At 40.7% G+C, this 20,090-nt stretch overlaps 1 protein-coding gene across 2 annotated transcripts in view; it reads right to left on the reverse strand.

Annotated features, from left to right (window-relative positions):
• The window catches only part of LOC106965156 (hexokinase-1-like), a 49,440-nt gene that overhangs the window by 17,827 nt on the left and 11,523 nt on the right, over positions 1-20,090 (reverse strand). For both annotated transcript variants that reach the window (XM_015061079.1, XM_015061080.1), the window contains exons 2-13: positions 16,188-16,350; positions 14,199-14,347; positions 13,996-14,115; positions 13,794-13,889; positions 13,614-13,713; positions 13,347-13,530; positions 12,282-12,437; positions 12,103-12,190; positions 10,508-10,653; positions 10,242-10,434; positions 10,053-10,164; positions 8,736-8,881 (exon numbers count right to left, since the gene is read on the reverse strand). In XM_015061079.1, the coding sequence (XP_014916565.1) occupies positions 8,736-8,881; positions 10,053-10,164; positions 10,242-10,434; positions 10,508-10,653; positions 12,103-12,190; positions 12,282-12,437; positions 13,347-13,530; positions 13,614-13,713; positions 13,794-13,889; positions 13,996-14,115; positions 14,199-14,347; positions 16,188-16,350 (1,653 nt within the window). The remainder of the gene's footprint in view (positions 1-8,735; positions 8,882-10,052; positions 10,165-10,241; positions 10,435-10,507; positions 10,654-12,102; positions 12,191-12,281; positions 12,438-13,346; positions 13,531-13,613; positions 13,714-13,793; positions 13,890-13,995; positions 14,116-14,198; positions 14,348-16,187; positions 16,351-20,090) is intronic.

Below are 20,090 nucleotides of genomic sequence, written 5' to 3' on the forward strand. Positions count from 1 at the left end.
TGCCATTACCGACAGACACCTGCAGTGATATAACATACTAGCTGAGGGCAAAGGGAAGAGTAAGACAATAAAAAACAGTAGGTGGCTCTCCAGAGAATTTAATGCTTTAGATTTTTTTTTTTAGCTCTGTGGCCTGACTTTCTACCAGATTCTGAATAAGTAAGTGTTCATAAAAGAGCAAGGTTGATCATAAGAACCAAACAGTCATTTTGGCACCTGCAAGGAAAGACAACAAAAATGATGCTGAAGTAAATCTCATCATCAAACAATCTAGGGAGTGTTACAAAACTATTTATAAAAAGAAAATAAGACTGTAATTTAGCAAAATGACAGACTAAAAAAAGTTTTTACATCACAAGCCACGTGCATGGCGTATAAAATCAATGGGCCGAGTTAACAAGATAAATGTTAAAGTTCACTAAAATGCAATAAACAGAGGTGTGAATGAGTCTGGCCTGCCATAAAGGCTCTGCATGAGTGTCAGAATACACCAAAATGTGTCGCACATGGGTCTGCATAACTGTTGTCTTTATTCTTCTAGTCTGGTCCTTTCAATACCTCGTTCTCCGTTTCTGTTTTCCTTTCTGAGTTCCTTTTTCTCATTTTGTCTTGGTATCTTTGTAATTCTTACAATAAGCTGTGCTCTGTTTTTCAGTCTCTGGTCTCTGAATGTCTGGCTCCAGTTCAGGTGGTCATTCCAGTAGATTCCCTCTGTCTGTCCTTTGAGGTTTCCCACTCAGCTGCTCCCACTTAGTAAATACCCTCAGCATATACTCAGCATATATTCCCCTAAGGTTCACTCTCGTGTCATCCTTTTTTTCTTGTCAAACAGTGTTTTGACTAAAGTCCGAAAGGTTAAAGTCCTTTTCAAACGGCGTTTGACTAAAGTCAAAAGGATTGGAGACAGCTTTTTATTTATCTTTCTCACTGTTTGCGTTTTAATGATGTTTTAAACTCTTTCTCACATGCTGTTTTTATTTTAATTATGAAATGCCTTGCTGCTGAAATGTGCTATACAAATAAAATTTGATTGATTGATTGATTTAGGTCTCTGGATTTGGGACCATCCCAAATCTGCTCCCACGAAGTTGAGGGCATGAAATTGCCCAAAATGTCTTTCAATGTAGCAGCATAAAGACTTCTTTTCACTTAAACAAATCGGTCAAGCCCAACACCCGACAGATAACCCAACACCATAATGTCCTGTACGTGAAACTCGACACGATGCAGTCAGGCAAGTGCTGTTCTCCTGCAAAGTGCCAGCAGTTTGTCTACATTTCCAGACAAAGGGTCATGATTCAGCACATCTCCACTGTAATGGCATCCTATCTGATGGTCGCATGAAGTTTGGAAGTCTGTAGTTTTCGACTGCAAAAGGTTGGTGACCACTGATCCTGCTGTGTGATTTTATGTGGCCTACCACTTCATGGCTTAGATCAGTGGTCTCAAACTCCAGTCCTCAATGGCCGGTGTCCTGCAGCTCTTGGATGTCTCTCTGTTTCAGCACACCTGGCTCCTGTAGAAGGTGACTGCATGCTACTGAGGCAGTTTGGCCATTTAGTTAAAGAATGCAGGACAAGGGACACATCTTGAAGTTGCAGGAATCTGACCCGTGAGAACTGCAGTTAGAGAATACCGCCTTAGATACTGTCGTTTCCACTCATTTCCACGTTGTAATAATAAAACGGTTAACTGCGGAATATTTAGTAGCAAAGAGGTTTTCAAATTGGACCTAAGGAACAGGAGCCACGGTTCTGTACAAGAATTCACTGAGCTCCTGACTCCATTCTTCAAGTCTTCATGCCTAGCCTGGATTTTACGCATCTGTGGCCATGGCATGGGTTGAATGACCTCAATTTGTTGATTCAAATGTGTTTCTATTGCTCCCCATTTCAAATTTCTAATATTTAAAATCAGTACTATTTTCCTCTATATTTTCCTCTGCCTCTTTACAGGCAGAGTCTCTGACAGCCAACCACAGAAGGGGACTGCCACTTCTCAGACACTTGCCATCCTCCCATTGTATGGCTCACTTTAAGATATTTTTTTTACCAAAATTTCCTGGCATGTTTACCATGTTTATTCTACTTTCATCCTGCCGCGATCAGAATATGACACCGCCTTGACTCTGTTTCAAGAAACAATCCTCAGCTTGAAACCATCATGGTTGTCACACCCTGGCGAACTGTCGCTCAACTACACACACACACACACACACACAAGGCTTGATACTATTTTCTTTAGTGAGATATGGGTGTGTGGTGTGTGTGTGGGTATGTGTGTGTGTTTGTAAGACAGAAAAGGGGGTGCAGGGATATGAAATAGAGGAGCTTTTATCAGACTCTGAGTTGGAAGTCTTTGAGGGCCTCCTCAGAAGCTCAGCATTTCTTCCATTGTTCTATTTCCATCCCTCGCTTCACTCCTGTCACATGTAAAATCACAAAAGCATCCTTTACCCCCACACCCATACCCCTCCCCTTCAGTCATATTCCACCCCCCTTTTTCCCCCATGTTCCAACGTCAGAGAAGCTCATAACCCACTTAGATTATTCTCAAAATACTTCACAACTTTACAGTGCTCTTGCTGCAAATTGGAGTTCAGGCAAACAAGTGGAGGTGCAAAGCTGAGGTTGTGAACTTCTTTCGGTTTGAAGCGTGAAACAGATCTTCTAATTTAACCCCAGCCATTTCCTCATCCAGAAAACAGCAACACTCCCGCGCTGTGTAGTTACACTGTGTCACATGCCGTGCACACTTGCTTCCAGCGTTGTTGTTCTTGCCTCCGAGTCAGCTATTGTATGCACCCGCCATGTCATGATGTTTCCACCTCCCTAACCTTGAGGTGGGGGCGAAGGGGGCAGACGGAGTCTACCTAGTGTCGGCACATCATCCTCCGGCGAAACATGCGTTCGCCGTACACAGCGAGGTGAAATCCAATCACAATGAGAGCAGACTCTCCCTTTCTCACAGAGACGTGCATAGACTAAAACACGCCGATATCTGAGAACTGGAGAAAGCACGCCTGCAGGTCTGCACCCTTTAGCTGGTGATGGCGATGTGACATCTCAACTGCAAGAACTCATTCCCTTCTCTTTTTATTTTTCATTTTTTTACCCCTTCGTCCCATTTTTGTCTTATCCGCCCCGCTGCATTGTTTTCTGTTGCTTATCCCCTGACTGCTTCCATTCTGTTCTTTCTCCTCAGTCCTTGCTGTCATCATCCCTTCACCAACTTTCTGCCCTTAGGTGCACACTGACTTCAGGTTTCAGGTGATGGAAGAGCGAAGAGGGAAAACAAAGATTTCTTGTCTATTTCCTTCAAAATAAACTGCAGCAGGTGCTTTGGAAATCCCCCGGTGTTGCTTCTTTTGCACAGCAGAGATCATCTTTGTTATTTGGTATTCGAGATTCTTCAGTTCTTTGCAAAAGTATTGCTCGTAGTTCAGCTTTTTGCATTTCATCCCGTCACAGCCAAGAACTTCGGTTTATTTTCTTGGATTTCATGAGATACAGCAGCACAAAGTAGCACGTAATCTTGAATTAAAAGGAAAATGTGGGTTTGTCACAACCAGTTTGTGCAAACAAAAGCTAAGAAGTGCAATTGGCTGCATTTTTCTGCCCTCTCTCTTTTTCTTGTATGCCCCACTTTTTCTAATTTGGTTTATTCATTCCTCCACAAGAGATAACAGTGATTCCAAACCGTCCACATTAACATGTTGCATTACAGGTTGATCCTCTGCTCGGTGGCATGTTTTGTGCGGGCGCATGCACGTGTAGGCATCTGTGCACGCATGTGTAAGGTGAATAAAGGTATCTTTGTTGGCTGCAGGTGTGTGCTTGTGCCAGGCAAGCTTCGGCAGTGGTTCCCAGGAACAATGGCTCTTTGTTGGAAAACACACCTGAGTCAGAGAAGGGAGGTGAGAGGGCCTGATCGCTGTAAGATTACACAAGAGCAGACTTCATTAAACCTGCAGGTGGGGTGGGGCAGCGGGGGGAGAGATAAAAGTGTACAGGAATGCGAAGAGAGGAATAGTAAAAGAGAGGAACAGAGAGGGAGAGCCAGAGTTTGGGAAGCGGAAAAGGAGCTTGAAGTGAGCTGAACGTTGAAAGAAAAGTAATGTAAGAGTATTTGGACAGAGGAGCCCTGGCTACAGCGGTTGCACAGCAGGTGCAAGTTTGTGTGGCAAGCACTTTGACCCCAGTTATTTTCAGCAGTATGAGGGAATCGCTCTAAAGACAATGACCACACAAGTGACCGTCTACTGTCCCTACATGATCGTTCTGGAGGAGCGAATGGTCGAATGTTAAGCACGTAGGCCGAAGCCAAAACAAAAGTGTGTGAACAGCCAAACAAACCTGGTATGTTAAACGTGGATCAAATTATTTGTGTAAACAAACTGAATTCAAATACAAATTTTACCATTTCTAAAACATCCAAAACTGCTCTTTAAAGCATGGGGTGATTTCTTAATGACTTCAATTAGTATTTTACGCTAAAGAGCAAAAATCACAATTTTCTCAAAAATTTATTGTTTTTTTTCCCCCCTTAATTTTATGCCTTTATTCCTGGTTTTGCCTTGTTTAAATATTTGTTTAAATATACACCAATTAAGCATTAGATTATAAAAACCTGACCCACTGAGGCATGTAATCAACCAGACTCCTGAAGGCGTTCTGTGGTATGCGCCACTGAGATTTTGGCAGCAGATTTTTTTTTTTTTTTACATCTTATGCGTTGCAAAGCGAGTCCTCCGTACATCTGACTTCTTGTCCAGCAAGTTGCATAGTTGCCTGATGGGATCAAGCTCTGGGGAATATGGAGATCACATCAACACCTCAACCTTTTTGCTTCTCAAGCCATTGCTGAACCCATTTTGTTTGTGGCAGGACATTAGTTTAACAGGTTTTGCAGTCAAACCAAACCAAATGAGAAGATGATTCTAATGCACATTATAAGATTTAATATATACTTGACCTGAATGAGTCAGAGACGTTGTTTCATGTTTGCCAACTGATAAAAAAGTGACACTGAGGCAGACATTAACAAACACTCTAGATGAGCAGGGGTAAGAGTGAGGCCTATCATGAAGCAAAACCCGTTTAATTCTGCATGTTAATGTCATTTTGTTTAAAATATAATAAAGATCATAGCTAATTTGTCTGTTAGCATGTCAAACATATGAAGGACAAGATCATAAGGATAACTCGTCTCAGCTGAGCTTTGAGCTTTGAGAGTAAGAGGAAGTCTCATGCAAATCCTAATTTACGCCACTAAAGTTGAACGTAAACGAGGTGATTTGTGACAAGATATCAAAACAGAATTGTATCAAAACTTTGAGAGTGGTACTCTTCATCTTTCTCCTTCTATCCTTCAATCATCCATTCCCTCTGTATCTTTCTCCACAAAAGTTCAGAAAGTTAAAACGTTCCAACGTTCACATAGGATGAATGCAGAGTCTGTCTCAGCTCCTCAAACATGAAACACAAATGGTATGTAAATGTCGTCTTTGATTCTGTTTAATGTATCCGGGGTACAAGGTGCAAAGCATAAAAGAGGCTTCTCGTCTCTGCCTATAAAGCATAGCGGCACACCTTTACAGGACATCGCGGCTCCCTGCTGTGAGGATAATAGGAAGAAATTGTTTTGCAATGAGATGAAGTGATAAAGGGAAAAGTATGATTTTTTCAAAGACTTTTCAGAAACCCTCCACGCTCTACTTCGGAAGTGCACAAGAGGAAAAGTGGCTGAGCGCTAATTGAGTGATAGCTGATTGCTGAAATGTTCATCTTTGATGTTTTTTTTTTTTCTCTTTTTTTCTGTCCATGTAAATGAAACATCAAAAAACGGCGGATGTTTTGAGAAGAATTAGGATGAAGTTGGAATTTGAAAGGGATGGCTTGCAGTGATGTATCTGTTTGTGTGTGTTGGTGTGTACAGATTATGTGTCTGTTTGGGCATCATTACCAACAATTTTGCAACACAAGGCTGATTTACTTTTTCAGACATAAGGGTCAGCATTTCTTAGGGTCTCTCTGAGCCTTTTACTACATTTAATTCAGGTGATGAGAAGTTGTACAATGCAGCCTGGACAATGAGGACAGGACAAAAGGAGATTTCGTTCAAACGTCAGAAAAAAACGAATCTCCATTTTTGTTTTCACAAATGACTGATATATTGTGATATTCTTTGTAGCTACATCTTCTGAGATCAGTTCTGTTGTCAATCTTAAAAAATAACCCAAAGTCTCAAATATTTTTGAACTTTCCAATGTGTCTATTCCTTCATGTGAAAAAAAAAATCTGTTTATAAGATTTTATAAAACCATGTCTCATTTTTTAACTGTGGCTGACACTAAGCAAATTTTAAGTGACGTGTTTGTTACATCTGGACACAGTTTTCATTGAATTCACCAAGATCAGCTGTAAGTGTGATTGTGTTTGATGTTCAGTGATGTTTTCTAAAAGAAAGCAAACACACTTGAACCACCTTTGGATTTATTTAATAAATCTATAAATAAATAAATAGCACCTTCATAGCTCACGTCTCGCTGATTAAAATGTGGTTTCAAGACTCGCGTTAAGACTAAGTTCAGACACTCTGTCATACTTCAGAGTGCCTTCCCTTGTTCTACAGTAAAACTTTGAGAAAGTCTTTAAAATAAAATGTTTACTGAAAAAAGCTCTAAAAACAAAATTACTGACCTTAGTTGTGTTTTCCAAGAAGACAAGCACAAGCATGACAACTGCGAATAAGTCTATATAAGCACATTTTTTGTTTTACATCTTTTCAACTTAGTCTCTTAGACTTAAAAAGATGAGTTTTGGGGCTTTACCATCAGTGGCTTAGCGCTGCTTGTTTCAACACCAACAAAGACAGCATGCGAATAGACTGCCAGGCCTGATCCAGCTGGGCTTGACAGCAGTGCACACATGAAAGAAAGGGATGGAGGGACGAGCAGTAAGTGCAGAGAAAAAAGCGAGGGATGAACAGAATCACACACTGGGATCCTGCTGTTCACAGCAGCAGGTGCAAGAGGGTAGGAGAAACGGGGGTGTCAGCAATGGGCAGCATTTGTGGTGTACAAGAGGGTTTTTTTTAATAGAAAAGAGAGAAAAGAATGAGTGGGAGAGGGCTGACACATGGGTGGCATTAAATGAATCTCAAAGTAATGTAATTTTGGTTTCATTTTGAGTCATTGCAAGGCTTTTTATTAGCAAGCCATCAAACTTATGATGCCGTTCTAGCTGCAAAAGCCTGACGATGACATGAGGAAGACACGATCTTGACTGTCTACCACTCACTGTGGGGAGTTGCAGAAATCGGCGAGGTTGTCAGCAGATGTTGTCAATTGCAAAAATAAATCAATAAATACAGCATGAGTGAGTCCAGTAGCCGTTATTCTATGAGTGCTGCCCTTCATAAAAGGCAACACTGGAATTGTGTATTACAGCCAAATACAAGCCCATGGTACAGTTTTGCACACAGACAGACAGATACGTTCTAAAATCCATCCATTGCCCTCTTGTCTTTGGTCAAAAGGGAGCTGTTGCCTATTTCCAAGGGTGTACATCCTGGATAGTCCATCGTAGAGAATATCTTTGGCAATTATTTTGGTCTTTGTTGAAACCTCTATATTATACTGCCATATTGAATAAATTAGAGCTGTTCTTTTTTTAGGTGTTTGCAGCAAAAAGCAACCATTGCTGACTTTATCCAGCTGATTTATTTTATTTGGTGACTCAAAGTGATGGGTCGTGCAAGAGTTGAGGCCTTGTAGTCAATAACAAGAACCAGCTTGTGCAGGTGGCCTTGTGGCCAATCACATATGACCATAATGGGATCATTCCATTATGTGAAAACAGAGAGGGGTAGACTGAATACTCATATCTGTTTGGACCTAGGCCTGTCACGATAAACTATAAATCAATTAATCGCACGATAAATTAAACCTATCGACCTCATTTTAATTATCGGCTTTATCGTCTCTTCCTGCCTTTTATTCTTTCTGTTGATGACACTGAATGAAAAAAGGCTCAACTCCGGTGCTCTGCACTGACCCTCCCTTCCTCATTTCCTTAGTGTAATGTCCAGAGCACACGACACGAGTTGTTGGCCGATTGTCGGCCCATTTTCAAAACATGAGAGACACATTAGCCGACAGAAATCCTAGGTATAATGGTTCGATCGGGCTCGACTGTGCCGTGTCCAACAATGGGCACAAAATAATGGCTACAAGTCCAGTTAACTAATTTTAAAATCAGACATTAATCAATGCTTTATTAGAATCTACCTGNTAATATATTATGGGTCACTGATTGAATAACTCAATCACCAATTTAATCTCACAGTAACTCAGGTTAGACACAATAAGTTCATCAACAAAAACTAACAGGAAAAAAAATACTGTAAGCCCAGAGAAAAGGTCTTTAAAGGTCTGAACACATGGTGGAAACAAGTTTGACGCTTTGTCGTTTCCACTACATCCACGTTGAGATTCACAGCCTTCATCCTCAGAGTGAGGAAGATCTAAAGGAGGAAGCAGATTAGCTTCAGCCAGTGCAAATCTGTTAAATTCAAATCTAAGCTTTAAAGATTGTTAACTTGATCCTAATCTGAACCAATCGTAACCTGCAGGCATCCTGTTCCCAGTCCCTTAATCCTCCCAGTATGATCTGGTAAACAGGAACTGAGTCTAAAGCTTTTCACCAATCCTTGGATCTCCTCAGGGATCTCACCTCTTCTCCTGTGCCCTGCATCACTTCAAGAGGAATCGCGTAAATCTTGTTGTGCATCTCCACCGATTTCTTCCCGGAGCGAATCTTGACCAGCAGAACTCGAAAGTTGGTTCCCCCCAAATCCAGAGCCAGGAAATCCCCGTTCTCTGCACACGTGTGGAAATGTAAGAATGAACAAACAAGCAGCAAAAACAGCCGTGCTTGTGATAAACGGCACAGAGACTTCAGCATTAAACAGCAGAAATTAAAACTTGATCACAGAGTTGGTACCCTGTAAAGTTTGAAAGTTTAAAGTTGATAAAAGTTTAACAGAAAGTATGAGAGGTACGAGCTCAGGCTAAACTGACACAAAGAAGATTTTTAATCTGAGTAGGAGGGCTGAAACGATTAATCGGATTAATCGTGATTAATTGATTATGAAAAAATTGTCAACTAATGTAGTAATCACTTAACTGCTAACTCAAGCATACAGACACGAAAAAGGCCATTTGTTGAAAGAACAAACTCAGCCAAAACTGTAAAGATGTATATAAAAACCTTTGTAAATATGTTCAACCAAAAACTTCTTCACTTTGTTAAAATTACTGTAAAAAAATCTCCTATTAAGCTCAATTTTCTATCCAATTGTTAACTGGTTAATCCAAGAAATAGTCAGATTAGCTCCAAACTGATGTTAAGCTGAGCAGAGCTGAGCTTTTTACGTGTCGTGTTAGTTGTATTTTTTTAGCTGCAGTTTAATCCTTTGCCACAAAAGATCAATGCTATGCTATTGCATTTTAGGCAGTAAAAGGTTTGCTTAATAATAAAAAATAAAAAAAAGCAGTAAATGTTTGCCAAAAAAAACTTCTAGAAAAAACTTGGACTTTTCTGAGTTTGAAAAGTCAAAAATCTGCTTAAAAAATGAAATTTTGGGACTAACATCAGGAACTTCCTAGAATTTTTTTTATATTTCTGAGTTTCAAAAGTCACATTTTTTTTTTTTTTTTTTACTTTTCTGGTTAAAATTTGCTTCTCTGTTTTGATTATTTTTCTATGCACAAAGGCCCTAATGCACTCTAATACGTTTCTCTGCTTATTGGGTTTAACGGTTTTCTTCTTGATTTGTTTTGCCTTATTGTGCAGCATGTGGGTCCAACTATTCGTGTTATAAATGTGATCTGAAATTTACATTAAAAAACTGTTTATTCACTCATTTATAAGGGGAATTAAATTATTTGCAATGTATAAAAAAGGTTTAAATGAAAAATCAGCAGGATTTAATCTGTCAGAATGATACACAGAATAACTGACTACGTCGAAGCCGTGAGTGAGCGTTACCTGTGCCGTCAGGTGTGCTACGGACGTACGAGGGCAGCATTTTGACGACGGCGACGTCCTGCGTGCTTTTCGAAAGGCCTTTCTGCATCTCTGCCCTCATTCTGTTTTTCACCTAAAACCACACAAACATCAGCAAACCGAACTGGGAAAGAGTCGCAGATGCCAACGGTGTCGGGACTCTCCCCTCACCTCCAGCAGCTGCTCCGTCGTCATGCGGAACTTGGACAGAATCTTGGCGATTTCCTGGGTCTGTTCGGCGAGTCTGTAGGCCACGGCCGTCACCATGGCAGCCCCTTTCCCGCTGCCGCTCTCTGACAGGAGGAACCGGACGTCGCAGTCGGGGACCAAACGTCGGACGGTCTTATGGAGGCGCCGAGCGTAGCTTCAAACGGACAGAGAACGTCAGTCTGAATAATCTATATAAACTGAGCGGGTGTGTGTATCGACACACTCACTGCGGGTGCATCTTGTACAGAGAGCCGTCGATGCCCACAGTGGTTTTGAGTCGCACCCCTCCCTTGTTCTCCTTCAGCCGCTGCAGGATGCCGGCCAGGGCAGCAGCTACCAGGTTGGCGGAGCGATGAGAGACGATGGAGCAAACCTAAAGGACCGAAACCAAAGAGAGCAGGATGCTCATGCAGCAGCTGAGTGCACGTGTAAAAAATCCTTAAAATGAACATTTACTACATGCAAAACCAGAGAAGGATTCTTGTAGAACCAGGTGTTAAACTCATTTTTATACTTGGGCCACTTCAGCATCGTAAATATCCTTCAAGTGCCGCTTAAATGAACCGATACGTGTTAACAAGCTGTTGAAGAGTTTTCTCTAAAAATTTAATATCTAACATATTTCACATTGTAATTTTACGCTATGCAAAAAACTGATTTGATTTTTATGGCGTTCCAAAGAAGCGGTGTCCAAAGTGCGGCGTGGGAGCCATTTGTGGCCCTTGGACTGAGTTTGTGTGGCCCCCCAAAAGCAGTTTGACGGTGATGGAAATTTGGCCCGTCCAAACTGACTTTAAATTTTTAAGCTGAGATGAAATGATTACCAACATCATTTTCTCACAATGGAAAACGTTAGGTGGAACAAAAAGTGTTGTCTTTTGATAACCAAGCTTTTACAGTATGTAGACAAACATTTATCCAGAGATTTTTACTGACTTTGCTACAACAAAATCAATTTTTACTTAATTTACTGAATTTGGCTAATTAGCAAGCATTTTTAGAGAAAGTGACCCTAAATTCTGGTCTTATAACAGATAATAAATTTGTTATACTGAATCCAAAAGAATTTGAGGTAACACTTTATTTGACTGGCATGACACCGTCACCTGTCATGACAATGAAGGAGTCTTTATGCTTAATGTCATGAAGTGTCATTTGGTAAATAATGGCACTTTTAAAGCAAAGTTGCATTAAAAGTCTATTAAAAGCGTAAACTTTGCATTATTCAGTTCATAATGAGCTTTTTAATGCAAAGTTCTATCAAAATTAGCATTAGAAATCCATTAAAAGTGTCAACTTTGCACTAAAAGTGTCATTACTTACTTAATGATACTTCATGACAACAGTTGTAAACATTCATGAAGATTCCTCAATGTTTATGACAGATGTTATGTCGTGTTTATTACAGATGTTATATCGTGTTTATGACAGAGTCATGTCGGTCTTATGCACACACCTTCAAATAAAATGTTACCAAATTTGAAAACAAGACGCCTTTCTTTGAATGTAGTAAACCTGGAAAAACATTTTTATGTTTAGGGTCTACAATGATGACTTTATTTGCTATATTTTAGTTTTTGTTCTCGTTTTTTTGGGCCGCGAGTTCTTTTGAATCGACGATTTTGGCAAACGTGACACAAAGTAAATAGTTGCGATGGGCCGGATTTAGCCCGCGGGCCTCCAGTTTAACATGTGTTGTAGAGGGTCCAGAGTCCTGGATTTACAGAGGAAGGTTCAGGTTGAGTCTGGTAAACCATTTTTCTCTTGGCGTTACATTATCCTGCAGTTTTAATGCTTCTTGTGTTTTTGCAAGAATACCCACATGCTGTACTGCGGCGCAGTCCTCTTCAGACGGTTCCAGACTAAGTTGAGTTAAAATCTCTTTTGCTTTGATTAAACCTTCCTTACTCCTTAAACAAAAGCAAAGTATAGAAGGCGATTTAACATGTAATAGTTTATTATAAAGGACAGGTATTGTGCGGAGTTGGTTTGTGGACTTACTTCTCCATTGCTGAGACGTGTTTGGTCTGAAGTGTGCCTTTGGTCAGAAGTTCTGGAGTGATCCTCCCCTCAAACAGCATCCCGTCTCGGGCCATCTTCACCAGGATGAGGCGCACCAGCTCCCCCATGTACATCCCACTGATCATCTTCTCAAAGCTGCAGGACACGGGGGAAAAACAGCTGTTTTTTAGTATCCAATAGTGTCTTGAAAAGGGTATTATAATAATTCAAGCTTCTCATCTTCCCTTCAGCGACAACCACAAACTTTCAAAGCTTTCTTTTTCTTGAACATTTTCTTCCAGGATTGCAGGGGAAGTGTTTGTATATTTCCAGCCACACTGTGCCATTTTACAGCACAATTAAGTTGTTAAAAATGCTGTTTATTTAAAACATGACTAAAAATATTTGACTTTGTAATTTGATGCCTTAATGTTGGCCTCTGTCTGAGCCGTTGCTCCCCAGATCTCTTCTTAGATTGGCTCTTCTTACCTGGATTGTCAGATAGACGGTCGGTCAGGTCTTGGTAGGTGAACCGTACTGCTTCCACTTTCAGATGATAAAATCTCTGAGGTGTTTTAAGCTTGAAATATTGTCTTCTAACCTGTAAACTGCTTTAAACTTTCTCCCTGAGCTGTCTGCTGTGCCTCTGTCTAGTTGATGCTGTTTATTCTCTAACAAACCTCTGAGGCCTTCGCAGAACCGCTTAATTCGTACTGAGATTAAATCATATACTGGTTGGCTCTATGTAGTCCTGAGAGCAATTCCTCTGACTGGAAACCTTAGAAACCTTTTTTTTTATTTTTTTTTTATTTAACCAGGTAAACCCCATTGAGATCTAGATCTCATTTTCAAGGGGGACCTGGGCAGAAGTCTGCAGTACAACATTTTCAAACTCCACTTTTTGGTGGATTTTTGAGTGAACTCTCAATAACTTAAAGGAAGCTGTGGTTCTAATGGGACCAAATGTGAAACGTATCAAAGCAAAGTAAAGCGGCAGAGCTTCTCATTGAGCTGTTTTGACAGTAACGGCTGCGTGAAGACAACCGCCCTGGAGGATTAACTCACAGCTGTTTGCCCGGGTTGAGAGAACCTCGGTCTATCTCGATGTCGAACTGCGTCCTGAGGTCCTCCAGGCTGCCGTCGTCTCCGAACGCGCCCCACTCGGTGTTCACGCACATGCGTCCCTCGTCTCCCTCCACCAGGTCGATGTGACGCAGCTCCTCCATGTAGCAGGCGTTGGTGCCGGTTCCTGCGGGCACAAAGAGAGAACCGGCGCTTTAACTCGTCTCCGCTAATCCGACCCGTTCCCCTCCTGTTCCAACAAAGCCGCACCGATGATGATGCCGACTTCGCAGCGCTGGTCATCGAAGCCGCAGGTCATCATCGTTCCCACGGTGTCGTTCACCACCGCCATGATGTCGGCCTCGTAGTCCTGAAATGAACAAACCGTCAAGCGGTTGACTTTTTCCCGGCCATCTGGGTCGAACCACTAGGAATGATAACGAGACTCACTCCTCGTTTTTCAATGGCTTTGTTGAGCAGGTGGACAACATCCATCCCTTCTACACCGCTGGCTTTGAAGCGTTTTGTCCATTTTATCAAATATCCCTGGGGGAAAAAAAAGCAAAAGAAACATTTCAGATTGGATGTCAACATATATAACCTTCAACATCTGGCCTCAGCTGCAGCTTCAACCCCTTTAAGAGACGATTACCTCGTCCAGTTTTTTCTGTCGGCAGGGGAAGGAGAAGGTAAGGCCAACTGGGAGCTTCTTGTCTTTGATCTTGTGTTTCTCCATGAAGTTTCCGAGACACTCCGCCACGTGGTCGAACAGCTGGAGGGGAGGAGCGGAGGGACAAGGTGAAGGGAGCCGGAGGGAAGCTGCGTTCGTGTTCCTGGCCTTGGAAGTAAACTCACTCTGGTTCCGCTGCCGTGCATGATTTCATCCGGCGTGTCGTAGGTCTCGCTCTCCATCTCAACGGTCTGCTTATTCTCGTGGCTCACTTTGACACGGAGGATCCGGAACGCGCTGCCTCCCAGATCCAACGCGATGAAATCTCCTTTCTCTGTCGATTCACGGACGATGGAAAGAGGAGGAGGAGAGATTGACAGAGAGAGAGAAAGAGGGATTACATTGCAGGAAAGTATGTACGGTTTTGCTAAAGAAAGGCTAAAACTACAAACCTGAGTATATATGTTTTCTTCACATTTAAATTGATAAAACAATAGAAATTAAGAAAATGATGCTTAGATTTCAAACTTCTAAACAGTAACCTTTGACTGGCCCATTCAGACTTTGATCTAAACCGGTTTATTTTGGTTCTGGTTGTGACGTTTTGTCCTGCTGGAAAGTCTTAAATCTTCTGGAGCCTTGAACAGGTTTTCTTCCAGAGCCGCCCTGCATTCATCATGCGAGCTGCAAACTTGTTATGGATCACTATGTGACAAACAGCCTGATTCCAAACAGTAAAGAAAGGCATGCCTTATTAAAATGTCTATTCTGCAATCAAAGTCATGCAATGTTTGTCATAAAATAACGTAAAATAACAGAACAGGGTCAGTCTGTGCTCTGTTGTTCTGCATTCAAGGCAGTGTTGCTGTACATTCCTGTTTCTTCATGTACCAACATGCAGCTGGAAAACTTGCAGCTTCAGACAGTTCAGTCCAGGCGCCGCGTCCTGGATGTTCTGGGTTCACATCCCCACAGGCTTTATGGTGACATTAATCATCTAGTCAACGAGGAGGATTTTCTCCTTTGCTACTTAAAAGTTCATATTTTTAAATCTGTTTATAAACAAGGCCACAAAATGTAACATATACAGCTCTGGAAAAACATTAAGAGACCACCGCACTGATCCCTATTGAAAACCTCCTGTTATTCCACCATATTGGAATATGTTAAAACATCAGTGTTGTGGTTTTCTTTGCATTATTTGAGGTCTGAAAACTTCATCTTTTTGTTATCTTACCCATTTCTCATTTTCTGCTAATAAAAACTAAATTTTTGCTTGGCATTTCAGAGGCATGTTGTCAGCAGTTCATAGAATAAAAGAACAAAGTTCATTTTACTCAAACCTTTAAGGAGTAAAATCAGAGAAACTGATCATTTTAAGTGGTTTAAGAGCTGTATATTTATGTTGGATTTTGTAAAATAAGAGATGCTTTTATGTTAATTTATTAATGAGTTCAGTCCAGAACAATTGCCTTGTTTTGTTTGAGATGTTCATATTGATTCGTGATGGTCTGTTTTAAACAGTTTTTCTTAAAAGTGAAGTTTTTTCAAACATTTTAACAAGGCGTGTTGCGTTTAATCTTTCTGTTTCTGAATGACGCAACCATGTAATGTTTAATAGCTTTCAGATTAGATAAACTACATATTTATTACATAGATAAGTCTGCTTAAACTTATTCTGATATTATTTTCTACTTCCTGTTTCTGTCCACTACTGTGTATCATACAGCACAGCTCTCATTACCATGACTCAGTGTAAACGTCACTGGCATGATGATGTGGATCGAGAGGCGCTGATCCACGGTATCGATCATGAAACTGCTTGAAAATCCATCATGCCTGTGAGCAGGAATCACTTTGAATCGACGTTTATTTAACAATCCAGATGAGAGAGAACCCGAATATTTCCAGTCAGGGTTTATCTCTCTAAGTACGAGTCTCTGTGGGTGATTACCAGGCTTTTATTAAAAACATCTAAAACATGAAGAGCAAGACTGAAATCCACTTGACTATTCTAGACACCAGGACATTTAGTTTTTAAGCAGAGCATCTAATTCTGAAAAGTAAACGAATGCAAGAAAGATTAGTCAGTGTAGAAATAGCAGCAGCATAATCCTGGCACGGACCCCAGGTACTTGGCCGGATTACGATTAATCTCAGACGAACTAACTCACCTGTTCCATCCGGGATGGAGCGGACAAACGTTGGGAGCATCTTCAGCGAGGCGGTGGCGTTGCTGTCGCCGCCCAGACCTCTGGTCAGCTCCGCTCTGAAGCGCTTGGTGATGTCCAGCAGCGTCTCATCAGAGAAGCGCATGGCGTACAGGTACTTATCAATCTGAAAACACACGTCAGGAAAATGTCATTACATTACTGGTCGTCAGTAGAGATGCACCGATTTATCGCCGCCAATTTCCCTAATTTTGGGAAATCGATGATCGGCCGATTTTTACATGTGAAGCTGATCTTAACCACCGATTTTATTTACCTTGGCAATGATGCTTAAATCTACGGCTATCTTCTTCTGCTCTGCTGTGAGAGAGGTTTGACCAGCAGACCGACTGGTCAGGTCTGTATATTTGCAGTTAACAGTAGTCATCTCACTGTTGGCAACTCATCAACTTTCTTGCTACATTCAGCAACATTTTAGACAAAAAATAAATAAATAAATAAATAAAAAATAATAATCGGTATCGGCCAAAATCTGAATCGGCAGGTCGGGATTTTTAATCTGTAGTCGGTGATCGGCCAGAAAACTGCAATCGCTGCACCGCCAGTCGTAATGTGATTATAATTAGGGCTACAACGAATTGATTTAGTAATCGAGTATCCTGCAGATTATTAATCGGACAAAAACAATTGTCACATTCTGCTGATTTTTCATTTAATCACTTAACCTTATTTTATACAATATTAGAAAAACATTAAGAGATGTAAATAAAAAATTTTCTGATTATTCAGATTTGAATAAGAAATTTACTTTACATTACTTTGCCCATAAAATGCATCTCAGCTAAAAAATGCCCAGCGTTTTCTGATTTACTTCACATCAATACAGCGAAGGGATGATTTGTTGACTATTTTCTGGATAACCAGTTAATAACTGGATAGCAAAAGGCACTAATAAGATGTTGTTTTTTTATGCAGAATAGGAACCAATTCTGCACTTGATTTCTGTGAAGCTCATACTTACAGATAAAGAAGGGTTTCTTGTATCGTAGAGGCAAAATGTATGTAGTTTTCATACAGTTTTGACATAATTACTGCTTAGACTGTTTTGTTCTTTCAACAAAGGGCATTTTTGTGAGTCTGAATACTCCAATTAACGATTAATCAATTACTAAATTAGTTGACGATTATTTTGATAATCGAATCATGATGACAAATCTGATGAATCGTTTCAGCCCCATTTGTCTCAGATTTTAATCAATGCACCAAATTTTGCAACATTACATAATCAGAGGAAAGTCCAGGATGTGTCAAACAATCATGTCAGCATGACCAGGAAGGGCATTCTTTGTAGGCTGGATAAAAGTCAACAATCAGTGAAGGAGAAAGCAATTCCAGCTAATCTGCTAAGTAATAGTCCAAACTCATGTGATAAAGAGCCATGAAGTAACTGCCACGGTTTCAGGTAGCTGTAAAGCTGCCCAGCTGGCTCCGCCCTCTGATCCTCGTCAGTCGTCTGGACTTTTAAGGAACAGGATGTTGAACAACTCTGGTGAAATTCAGTTTTGCTTCACAAACTGCAGTAAAGCAACAAACTTTCTGTGATACGTGTGGTGAAGGAGAATCAGGATGAATGAGAATCAGCAGTCATCTCAGTTACAGTCGATGTGTGTGTTCCCTGTGGCCTCCATTCGGTTTAATGTGGGGAAAAACACAGTCAAATGGAAATGTCGACAGTTCCTCTTTCAAGAGTTACACAGTTGCTATTTCCTGTAACACCAGGATCTTCAAGACAGCCTCAGAGGGCGTGAATTTTAGTTTTATAGATCAGAGAGCAGGCAGCTGGTCGTTAAAGGGCCGGCTCAGCCTTCCTGACTCACGGCTCAAACAACCTGACAGAGAGCTGAAGAAAAACACACAGTGACGACGATAACACTGCTTTATCTGAAGGCTCCAATGTCACATCGGAATGAAAACACTGGGGCAGAAAAAAATGTTTTTTCAACTGAATTAGGATTATTTTCCAGTGATATCCATTTCTCTCAATCAGGTCAGGTTTTAATTCTAATTAGATTAAGAGAAATCAGATCTTCTGACTAAATTGATTACATTTTTGTGACATCATCAGTTCGTTTCTGTTCATTTTTCTCATCCAAAAGAGATTTTAGGAGAAAAAAACTGTTTTCTAGCAGAGTGTATTAACTAAATGTTAAGGGTAAGTACGTGTAAATTGAACATTACGTCTTGATTGTGCTAAACTCTCTGTCCTGATGGCGTCTCTCCCCCTGATCATCACCGCAGATTCTCAGCAAACCGATCCAGATGTCAGAACAAGTCATGCGTTTTATAGTTCAGAAAGTTGACCTGATTGAGCAAAACCAATGTGATTTCTGGATTCAGCTCATCAAAATGACCATAAAGCAGTTGAAAAGCCCCAGACAGTGTAATGGATAAACACACAGGACATTTGCTTCAGTAAAAACAATTTCTCACTGCCAATTATACTGTAGGTATTGAAATCCTTATGTAAGCTTTAAATATGGTCATGAGAATGCAAACTAACACCTCTGACTTCTTTAAACTGATAAAAAACAAGTCATAGTGACTGTTAGATTTACCTTAATCTACCAGAATCTGCTTAATGTAAATGTGCTGACGTGATATGGGGGGGAAAACAAACGCACCCAGTGCAACACTTTCATTCTATTGCCTGAGAGGTTGCTAGGCGACTGCGCCAAAAGGCGTTTTCAAAAGCGAGCAGAGACTAAGTGTGAGCGCGAGGAGAAGTAGAAAGACATGAAGTCCTGCTTTCATAATAAAAATGTAACCAGAAGTATTAAAAGCTTTTAGAACAGAAGTCATGAAATTCTGCTTTCAGACTGAAAATGTGTGCGCTTGGATTATGGCAAAAAAATTCCCCCATAAAGTGACTTCAATTTATGCAGTACATGACAATCTGAAGTGTTTAAGCAGAAGGAATCGTCTCTTGTTTTCTAAACAAAAGACGCCCAGCTGCCATTACATTTATTAAATTCCAGCTTTGATAAGTGGCAAGAAGAGGTTTAGCATTTAGCTACAAAATGAACCAATAAGAGATTTACATGCAGATCTGATCTGGTATTTTGTATTTTTATCTTTTTATTATCTTTTATGTTCTTTGATAATCATTATTCATTTATATCTTTCTATGTTATGTTAAAACTTATTCTGCTCAGATTATTTTGCTGTAATCATGCTGCAAGCTCATGCAGATCACGTGAACAGGGCGTGCTTAGCTCTGGTTGACTTGGGTTGGGCTCTGATTGGTCTGCTGGTTCACGCTCTCAGCCCATGATTGGCTCATGGTCAGAGAGCGGCTACCTCTGATTGGATGGCTCGCCTGCAAGGATGGAAATGGCCATTCCCCCTTTGCACGCAGGCATCCCTTTGTTTAAGAGATAAAATACGAAAAAGCCCGCGGTTTGGTCAGAGTCTGCTGTGGATCGCGTCCGAATGCCCAGCTACGTTGATGCTGCTTTGTCTCTAGGCCGAAGGCTCTCCGGCCAAGTTTCACGAGGTAAGCGCTGGTAACTTGAATGAATCGAGCATCACGTGTTTAGTCATAGAGTGTTTTGTACTGTATTCTGTGGGGAATAAATCGAGCATATTTGTTCTAGCAGTAACAGTGTTTGATGCATGTTATTTTGCTGTAATCTGTGGGGAAATAAATCGAGCACATTTAATTCTAGCAGAAACAGCGTTTGGTTTCGTTATTGCCGCCGATCTCCTTCGACCCTGATTTAAAATTTCATAAAACAAGATCACATTTTAGCAGCTCTATTCTGACATTTCACACCTGTGACAATAACAAATTTTGCTGGACGATAAATTGTCCCAGAAATTATTGCGATAAATGGTAAGAGCAATGAA

Source organism: Poecilia latipinna, unplaced genomic scaffold, assembly GCF_001443285.1.
Source record: "Poecilia latipinna isolate Pla-1442-1.1 unplaced genomic scaffold, P_latipinna-1.0 Scaffold1776, whole genome shotgun sequence".
Lineage (NCBI taxonomy): Eukaryota > Metazoa > Chordata > Actinopteri > Cyprinodontiformes > Poeciliidae > Poecilia > Poecilia latipinna.